This window comes from Anoplophora glabripennis, unplaced genomic scaffold (genome assembly GCF_000390285.2).
Source record: "Anoplophora glabripennis isolate ALB-LARVAE unplaced genomic scaffold, Agla_2.0 scaffold625, whole genome shotgun sequence".
Lineage (NCBI taxonomy): Eukaryota > Metazoa > Arthropoda > Insecta > Coleoptera > Cerambycidae > Anoplophora > Anoplophora glabripennis.
This window is the reverse complement of record NW_019416831.1, coordinates 247,659-258,626: the sequence shown is the minus strand read 5'-3', so window position 1 is coordinate 258,626 and position 10,968 is coordinate 247,659. Positions and strand designations below refer to the sequence as shown.

General features: G+C 33.0%; 1 protein-coding gene across 1 annotated transcript in view; it reads right to left on the bottom strand.

The window, feature by feature from the left end:
* LOC108912444 (sphingomyelin phosphodiesterase 1-like) overlaps positions 1 to 10,968 on the bottom strand; it is a 24,895-nt gene continuing 13,927 nt past the window's right edge. The window contains exons 9-10 of the mRNA XM_018717668.1: positions 2,657 to 2,847; positions 1 to 126 (exon numbers count right to left, since the gene is read on the bottom strand). Coding sequence (XP_018573184.1) covers positions 3 to 126; positions 2,657 to 2,847 — 315 coding nt within the window. The 3' untranslated portion in view covers positions 1 to 2. The remainder of the gene's footprint in view (positions 127 to 2,656; positions 2,848 to 10,968) is intronic.

Genomic DNA, 10,968 nt, shown 5'->3' with positions numbered 1-10,968 from the left:
TATTATGTACATCCTGCTTTTTCCGAATTAAGGGATACAGTAGTAAAAATTTTACAAATAACTTCATTTTTACACTTTTCATCGCATCCATCCTTCAGAGAAGCATCGCCATCTCGAACATAAAACCTGTAATAATGGATATTGCTTAGGCACATTCATACGTATATACATATGTATATGCAAAGGGTGTCAAAAATAGAGATTCACCATAATACGAGAAAAAGTAATCTAATAACACATCTTTCAAAATTCTTTGGATAAATTAAAAAGTTTTTCTATTTCGTCATAAAATGAAAATATATTACATGTGTAGATTGTAATCGGGAAAGAGAGGAATGAAAAAAAGACAAATATATGTAGGGTGTTGCAAATGGAACATTTTAAAAAGCAAAGGTTTGGTTTATATCTCTCAAATGCAAAAGTCAGTATTTTTTACGCAAATAGTGAAATGTGCGAAATGCACTTTGTTTATGGTCTTGCTAACAGCAGCGCATTAGGGGCCAGGCACCTTATGAAGGACGTTATCCAGATCGCGGAGTTACGCATCACAGTCATTTCATCAGCGTCTTAGTGAAACCAATATTTGTAAAAAATGTACCTCTGAAAAGGGGCACTCTCAAATAGAAGAACAGGTGCGTAATGAAATCGAAGATAGCCCAAACATCAGGAAGATTCGTTTAATATTAGCCACTCAGTAGTTTGAAGTTTACTTAAAAATTCTTTATTATACCACCTCATATGTAGAATGTATCCAGTGATTTTCCACAGTGTAGCTCTGTGACCATGGATGAGAGAAAGCATGGAGTACAATCCTCGATTTTTAAACAAATACTCTTTAATGATGAGATTAACCTCTCTGGAGATAGAGATGCTATAATGAATTTTCATAACAATCACACATGGGGTAATTGTTATGATGGAGTGATTCTAATTGAATTCTTTCTTTCGATCACATTAACTGGAGAAAATTGGCTCATATTTTTTGAAGAGGATTTGCCAATACTGCTGAACAAATCACGATTTTGTTAAGACAACAAATATTGTTTATATACAACGGTGCTCCAGCCCATTTCAGTTTTTTTATTTTATTGATATAATCAGTTACCCCCTTCATCTCCATCAGTGTGTGTAAAGCAATATCTATTCCTCCGTGAGATTATTGCAATCAATAATAAAAAAATCTTAAGAGAAAAAATGTGTATTTGGCACTGCTCTTTTATTACTCTGCAACTTTTTTATTCGTCTTTGGAACCCTGTCCATTAGAATAGTTTTGATTAAAATGACGTTTCCTATATTCTGTTTAAATACTCGTCATCCTACTTTAGAAACATTCTGTGTAAAATCTCCAAAATACGCCTTTAAACATTTAATAGTAATATGTACGTGTGTCCCAGAAGTAACGCAAAAAAATCGTATTTTATTTTGTGTTGCGTTTTCACAAAAACGCTAAAACACGTCAATTAGTAAATAGGAATTGTCATTTTGTCACGTTGCTTAAACCTTTTTTGCGCTATACTTCATAAACCTATGACGTCATCGACATTTTTTTTAAATAGCACTACCTAATTTTTTAATCATAAATGGATAGTCCTTTTGAAGGGAAATATGTCGATATAGGGTTTGGCCTACTTTACTCTGACAGGAGCGAAAAAAAAGCCAATGACTGGAATGGACATGGTTTAAAATAACAACAAAAGTAGGTATCATAAACTGATGCGAGAACAGTGCCACAGCAAAAAATGGAAATTTGTGGATGTTTTGTGTTTTGGTTGATTGTAGCTACATTTTTATGTATTGATATGTTGGCGTTTTCGGCGATACGACGAACGGCAGTGACAGCTAAACATAACATTTTGCCTATCATTTTTTATCACTGTCGTTGGCCTTCCAGATCTAGACAGATCTCTAACATGGCCAGCGTCTTCAAATTTGCGTATTAATCTGCATACTGTAGACGGAGGTATTGGTTGTTCTGGATACTTGGCATTGAATAATTGATATACTTCATCATAACTACGGATCCTATCTGCGTATCCAACCATAATTAGGATTTCAGTTCTTTGTTTCTCATTTAAACACAACAGCATCGTAATGTAAAATTATGGTATTTGTAACTGTCACAATGATATGAGGCACTATTGCATTCGCTAACTGTCGTCTTCAGAACAATGCCTACATAGCCACTGTGATCGGGTGTACCTACCCAATCTACATAAAAACATGTACCAACAATCAACCAAAACACATTTTTTGCTATAGCACTGTTCGCGCATAAGTTTGTGATATCTACTTTTGTTATTAATTCAAACTATGTTCATTCCAATCGTAAACTTTTTTTCGCACATGTCAAATTAAAGTAGGCCAAACATTATATTGACGCATTTCCCTTCAAAAGGGCTATCCATTTATGCTTAAAAAATTAGGTAGTGCTATTTAAAAAAAATGTCGATGACGTCATAGGTTTAACAAACATAGCGCAAAAAAGATTTAACCAATGTGACAAAAGGACAATTCCTATTTACTAATTGACGTGTTTTAGCGTTTTTGTGAAAACTCAACACAAAAGGAATTTTTTTGCGTTACTTCTGGGACGCACTGTATACGATTATTAAATTTGAAAACTTTTTATTTCTCACTGTAATAACCTCTTCTTACCTCCAGTATTGATTAAACGATGCGTTATTTGTTGATACACTTGTTGCTGCTTTGTTAATGTCTTTTGGAGACAGATTATTTAAGCCATATGCATTTTTCATAGAATACAACTTTAACCATCGGGGAGTGCGATTGGGATGTTTGTTGGCTTCCGTTAGATTAAAATAGTAGGTATCAACGTCTAAGACATCCTGAAAATATTATTATTTTTATGTTATTGTAAAAAATTAATTTGGAAGTTAGTCATTTAAAAAATTAAACAGCATTGTTCAAGCCGTTACTTCAAGTTGACTTTTAGTAACATATTTTTTTAGAAAAACTGACAATATCAAAATAAAATTTAAACAAGTTTTGTTATTCTCAAAATGATGACTCTGATTTCAAAAGGTGAAACGACCCTATTATAACTTACACGGTAACACAATATTCCATGTACTACAAGTCTACCACAGATTCCAGAGGTACAATACGATAATTTAACTAAATTTACTTATTTTCAAAGGCCCTTGCGTCGAATTTGGAAAAAACCATTTGTTCTTAGTTTGGGTTTCATTAAAATTGCTGGAGTCACCTTTTTTCAGTACTTATACATGGTGTTTTTAAATGGAACCAGTGAATGTAGAGCCAAAAATAAGAGGATTGAAATAAAAATACCTTATATGAAAGTTGCACCCCTGAGGCGATATATCCTCTTAAGGGATTTGAAATTCACATTTTAATGTTTTTTCTTTAACATGAGAAATGCTAGAGACACGAAACTTGGTATGAGCATCCTAATAAAGAGACAACTTTTCAATATTTGTTCGATCATTGGCGTGTTTTATAAAGGAGTGAAACAGTCAACCCCATTGCAATATTTTATTAGAAATTTTTTACATGAAGAAAATTATTTATTTAAAAATATTTATTGGGAAGACTGATTTATTGCGCAACTTTTTTCCCCTTGTAATTTTTCGATAAAACCGATAGTTTTCTACTAAAAAAATTAGATGCGTCATCGTTCACTAAAGGGGTAATTGCTAAAATTTGTAAAAATGAAGTAGGCGGATGTCATAACAAATAAATTGTTATTTATCACATTAATAAATTGACACTTTCTGTCAATAAGCTGATAATTTAATAATAACATTAAGGATAATTTGCTATTAATTAATGAAAAATGTTTGATAACATATGACTATGGGCCATGAATTAGGTAGTTATTTATCTGAAATAAAATTTAATTCAAACGAAAAACAAGAAATGCAAAATTAAAAATGAATATTCTCGAAATAATTTCCATTTTGCTACAAGCTTAACCTAATACAGCTGTTGAAGTTATAACGCACTCTCTCAAACAGTTCTTGGTTATTGCGAAGGTCATCTGCTGCCTGAAATATTCTTAAGCGTAGTTCTTCTAAGGAGGCAACAGGAGTGGCATAAACAATACTTTTTATGTGTCCCCACAAAAATACATCCATATTGCTCACATTTTGTCGAATATAATAAACTTTTCGGTACAAAGTGGTTCCTTTCCAGCGGACCTAAAGACTGGGCTTGTCACACCAATTCACAAAAAAAATAGTCGATTATGTCTTGATAATTATAGACCTATAACTGTTCAAACTGTTATATGCAAGATTATTGAAAAATGTATTTATAAAAAAATTTTCTCATTCCTAGTGAAGTATAATGTAATAACAGAACATCAACATGGTTTTTTACAGGGAAGATCGACAGAAAGTGGATCTGTCGCTCTCCTTAATTTTATTCATAGCTCACTAGATGCAAGAAAGTATGTAGGTGCACTTTTTTTCGACCTATCTAAGGCATTTGATTCTGTAAATTTAAGTATAATGGTAAATAAATTAAATAATTTGGGATTTCGTGGTAGCTTTTTGAGATGGCTGACTTCTTACTTACAATTTAGGAAAATTATAGTTAAAATGGGTGACCAGAGATCTGGTCCTCAACAAACAGAGCTTGGAGTACCTCAGGGGGCAATTCTTGCACCTCTAATTTTCTTATTATATATAAATGATCTTCCACATTATGTGAGTACAAAACATCTTATTCTATATGCAGATGACACAACTTTAGCAACAGATGCACAGTCTCCAGAAGAGCTAATAAAAAATATGAACCTCCTGTCCAAGGAGTTTTCAACTTGGTGCGAAAGAAACGCTTTAATGGTTAATGCAAACAAAACTGTTTGTATGCATTTTTTCAACAGAACGGAAATTTCAGGCAATATATCAGTCTTAGTTAAAAATATAAATATTCAGTTTTCAAATACCGCCAAATTCCTAGGAGTCTACTTGGATAGTAATATGAGGTGGACTACTCACATAAATCATATATGTAAGAAGTTAAATAGTAGTTTCTATGCAATACTTCAGCTGAAAAATATATTTACCATTGATCAACTAATTAGTGTTTATTATGCTATTGTTTATTCTCATATTTCTTATAATGTTATCTTATGGGGAAGTGCGGGGGATGCTTCCAGAATTTTTATTTCTCAAAAGAGGATAGTTCGTCTAATATTTAACCTTAATGTCAGACAAACATGCAAAGATTATTTTAAACAATTTAATATACTTACTTTTTATTCTATATACATCTACAAATGTATACTATACGCAAAAAGTAATTATAATAGTTTCATGCGTAACCGTGAGTACCATAACTACCGTACAAGAACTGCCGATTCTATACGACCTCTTAAACATTGTACCTCGTTGTTCGAGAAAAGCCCAATATTTAAAGGCATCCAATTCCTTAATCATCTGCCCATCTGCATAAGGCATGAAAATAACATTAATATNCGTCATTTTAATAATTAATAATATTACAGTATTTTTCGTGTAATACCTTAATTTTTTTGCTTCATTAATCATACTGATACTTGTTGCTGGCCTTTTAACAATTACTTCATTATTTCAATAATTAATTAATTTTGGTGTAAAATAAGTTTAAGAATTTAATTTATTTACAAAAATATTTAATAATTATACAACTATGTATAAAATACGTATAAAATTATTACAATGAAAACATATCCTATATTGATAAAATTACTTATCGAATGAAATTCTTCTTTTCTTTGTCGGATTCTCTTTTGATTCATGTTCTTGGTCGTCTTCCATATTTTCGTGAAGTATGTTGAAAGCATTAAGAGAATAATCGTCAATATTTTCACATTGTGACTCAACAACGGTTTTGTCGAGAAGTTTGTCGAAAACATCAAGAGAGTCTTCATCTATTTCGATGTTAGGAGGAGTTTCAAAGTTTTCACATTGTGTTGAGTCACAATGTTTGCAGACACTCGTACATTTGAGGGATTTTTTTTTACAGCCACATACTTTAGTTTTGCAACCACTTGCACAGCTACATGATATTTTTTTTATTATTTCTTCCGGTATCAAGGGTTCTTCAGTATAAACTGGCATTAACATATTATCTGCGACTTTCCACCCCCACTGGGTTACATCGTAGTCATTGCCCAACCATTTTTGCAATTGCAAATAAACTCTGAAGGCATGTTGTCTGGCAGCTCCTTCAGTTGGAGGAAGATTTTCTAATTGAAATGAAGCTCGAGATGTAGATCGTTTAAAACACTCAAAGCGATGTTCGTTAAGCGTACCTTCTTTTTTATTGCAATACAGCAAAGAAATAATTTGGCACATATTCTTAGCAATTTCTTCATGAAGAGCATTATTTTTATAGAAAATATCTATTAATTGAAGGTGATCCGGATTAGAGTTAAACATTTTTAATAATTTATTCTTTCCTTGTTTATACAACGAAGAAACTGTGTCACAGCCCGATACAGCGTGGAGAAAGGCTACATATCTTGATAATTGTGGATATTTAAAGCTGTTATTGGAGTACCATCGATCTACTTCTCGCCCTTTCCCTTTTTTCAAAAAAAAAATGTTCCTTGTACTGGGAATTAACTGTGTTAGCAGTACAATCAAATCTACATCTTCACCAACTATGACAATGTTATTTACTGCAGTCAAATTTGCCGCAGTTTCAATAATTAATAAATCTGCATCTTCTTCTGCTATTTTAGTTTCAAATCCAGCATTTTGTAATACAACAGAGAGTATACTAATAAGCCTTTTCTTATTGTTATTGTTTGATAAAAAATTTATCTGCTTTTCAGTGATTTTTGTATTTTCATCAAAATGAAATTCTCGAGATACATTGTTACGTTGCCTTCGCAATCTTTCCCACGTTTTTAAAGAACTGCTTGTATCCTCGGGATATCCATCAAATACTATTATTGCTTTCTTATATTGATGTACGTATCGTACATATTTTTCAATAATTTCTTTGACAAGTAGGTTGGGTTGCCAAATAACACGATGCAGTAGACTGCCACCGTCTAGTACATAAATGTCATTTGCATTTATTACTGGAGACTGAGAGAAACACTCAAAATTGTCATAAAAACTCGATTTTGCCGTTTTGCGTATTCCATTCTCATCAAACAGAGAAAGTGGGAAGGGCGCGAGTTCATATTGCAGATACTTTTTCATATCTTCTTGATTTTTTAAATTCAAAGAAATTCGTTGGAAAATTAATAGCGGATTTATTGTGACGACGTCGCCTTCAATTTTTATGCTGGATGTCATAGAGCGAAGAGACCGAACTTTTTTTTTTGATGAAGTTTTCATAGTTACAAAAGATTTTCCAATGTGGCTCTGCAATAATTTCATTCCTTCTTCACGCGCGTTGTAACAATTTATGCTTTCATTACCGACTATTCCAGAGTAAATAGACATTACAATGTTTGATTCTACGAATGGATTATACTTTTCGAAAAATTCATTAATTTTCTGCAAATCTGCCGCATCCCTTTTTATCCTTGAAATACGAGTATCTACATGTTGCTCCGAAGTATCGAACGAAACGTTACAAAATTTCTCCATTTCATTACATACATCAGTCAATGCTATGGTGGATAAAATCCACTTTGCAACAACACTATCGGAAATGCCACGCCCGTGGGTCAATCCACCACTAGTTTTCATGGACTTCATCAAAACCTGCTCGATAGTCATATCTGCAAAAATACCAGACCACGGTTTTTCAGACCTCCTGATTGTAAAAAAGCCACACTTTGTAAATTTATCGTATTCAAAAATATCCATTGTTGATTCTAATGCTATCATATCTTGAAGATATATATGACTACATTTAGCATATAAATGACGTCCGCTAGCGTGAAAGTACGGTAACATACTTTTCACACATTGCAAGTGCAATCCCCAATTCCCAGAACGTTCAGCTTCAATAAAACGCTTTATGATGTTTATCATAATAAAATATTGTATCCACAATTTACATGTTGGTCCTCTTTCTTCGAGTTTTCGTAAATGTTCAATATATATTTTTTTATAACAATTACTTGATCATAATAAGCCATCGATTCTTCATCTGATTTCTTAATTTTCTCTATATATTTAGACAAGCAAGAAATTTCTTGTTCACATAAAGTAACTTCTTGAAAAATTTTAGCAGCGAGCGATACTTGTATTAATGTATGTCCTCTTATCGCTCTTGAATAAACATGACCTTCAAGTGCTTTTTCGGCAGATTTTTCTGCAAATAAGACATAAAATGCTTCTTGGAGTCCAGACCCTTTCATAATAAATCCAATAGATCCTAAAAAACTCATAAGCATGTGGAAGCCCCCAAGCCGTACTACTACTGATTTTAAATTATAAGGATCATTTGCAGGATCTATATAAGAAATTATTTCGCGTGCCTTTATGTATAAAGGCTGATCGAAAGTAATAAAGCAGCGCTCCTGAGTCCTTGATTTGCATCTTTCCGCTGCTTCGACAAGAACTGTGAATATAGTATTGTAATCACTTGGAGGATTATTTACGAATGGAATTGGTATTATTCTGGATGTCTTATAATCAATATTTTCATGGCATTCTTCTTGAAAACCACTCCATCCTTTCGTTTCAAGTGAACGTGTGTTTTTTTGATATAACCAAACAAAATCTGCAGTCGAAATATCGAATTCATCATGAATGAGGTCATCAAAATTCTTTACAATTACGTTATTTAATCCTGCTGATGTGCCCCTGTCAAATAATTTAAGAGGAAGAAATCCAAATTTACCAATTTCCACAGATGTTGGTATTGTGCTTAATCTTTTTATTGACCTTTTTGATGTCACAGCAGAAGAAGGAGTGACACACATTATACCGCCCATGGCATGAAAAGTTTTAAAACCATCAATTGTATTAGTATTATGGTCCGCGTTATCAAAAGAAAACTGAATAAAAGCATCATCAGAAATTTTAAATTGTTCGGGATCATTTACTATAGATGATTCAAATTGCAGCGTTTCACGGTAAGATGCACACAGACCTAAATAAGATAAAGTATCTACAAGACCTCTTGCAGCGAATTTCTTGTGTATGAAAGATGACAAGCCTAATAAAATTGACGACAAAAATGTTCGAGGTCTCACGCAAGATATCAAAATGTGCGCAATGGTTGAAACTTGCTTGGACCATTTATTTTGCAATGCGTGTTCCGAGCGCTTGTTGCTTTTAATAAGAGTATCTAAAAATACCTGCAGACTTTTAGGAACGTCTTTTTCTGCATCGTCTAAGAAGGAGCTTGGTGCGTTATGACAGTGTGTATCATAATGGCAAATTCGTATATCTTGACAAATAATATGAGCAGCCATTTCTACTACTCTAAGTCGCTCTTCTTCATCCGTAGGGGCTTTTTTTGTACCATTGATTGTCAAGTACTTTTCCTTGCCTATTCACAAAACAGATTATTGTATCATTAGGCTCTGTGTACATAATTATGTCATCTTCAAAATAATTTTTCACATGCTCTTTTACAAGGGAAATACGCGGCAAGTTATCACGGAAACCTTCCATCATTTCTTTTAGAGAAAACTGTGAATCGTCAGAATTCTCAAGTATATGATTAATAATGTGATGCACCACCGCAGACACATTTTCATCCATTGGAGGTCCAACTATTTTCGTAGGATATTGTGTGTAAAATACTTGCATACATTTAGAGTGGTAACGAGCCTTTTTATTTTGTAGATCATCGGCAAATTGTAATCGTAATTTTAACTTTTTATTAAAATCATCATCTGATCGTGATTCCAATGCTTTTAAAATATTGTCTTTAGTGTCATCACTGGAAACTAATTTAATTGGCCGTTTGAGTATCAGTTGTTGCATCAGAACCACAGAAAATGCACAATGAAGTGAAGTCAAATTTGCGAGCTTCTTTGTTATCTCTTTTTAATTGTGTCAGTTTATCTGAGATAGCTTTCTTTTCACTTTCAATATGAGATGGTCTAATGTATAAAATTTGACAGTTCTTGTGAATACTTAGAAATGCTAAGTCTTTCATTTTCAAGTATTTCTTATCTCCAATCTCTTTACTCACTTTTATAAGGGTCTTTATAGCCTTCTTACCGATGCGAATATTATCTTTCTTCTCGATTTCATTATTACATAAAATACATACTTTGCTACCAATATCTGCCATTGTACGTCTATATGTATAAACAAAACTAAACGCAATAAATACCTACTTGTGCAAATATATTTTGAACTATTTACTTAATGAATTATAAATGTGATTAATAAAAAAAACAGCAATATTCGGACAACGGCCAGTCGTTATTTTGCTATTAGACACAAATTCTGGTCTGTTAGAGACGATATTATTTTGATAAAACTTAATTTGAACATTTTAAGTTTTCTATTTACAGCTGCAGAGACCCACTCGTTCAAATACATCGTACAGGCTCAACCCACTGAAAGGCTACCGTAGCTCAGTTTGTAAGCTCGCAACTGCGAAGCCGAATGTTCACGGTTCGAATCGCGGGTGGGTAGAATTTTTTTTTTTTGTAAAAATGTATTTATTTTTAACATCGCGCAGTCGCGAGAGAAAGGTTAAGTTGGCGAAAGCCAACTTGCACCTTTCTAGAAATTATAATGACGATAAAAGTAAAAAAGAAATGTAAGTTAAATAAAAACTAAACATTTACGGGACTATTTCGCTTCTAAGGCGACAATGACTATAATATTCGTGATTATCTCTTCAAGCTACCCCAGATTAAGTACAAAGAATTTTTGTACGTGGTCCAGAAGCCGAGATATCAAAGATTTTGCAAGCGCGAACCATTTAGACTGCACGTCATTAGTTTACAGAGCGACCGCGCGCCGCTTCCCCCTACTTCTCCGTCCGGTCCAGCTGACGCACCAAGCGCTTGCACGCTTCAGTTTATTGCTCAATTACTAATACTAAAAATCAATTAAACATAT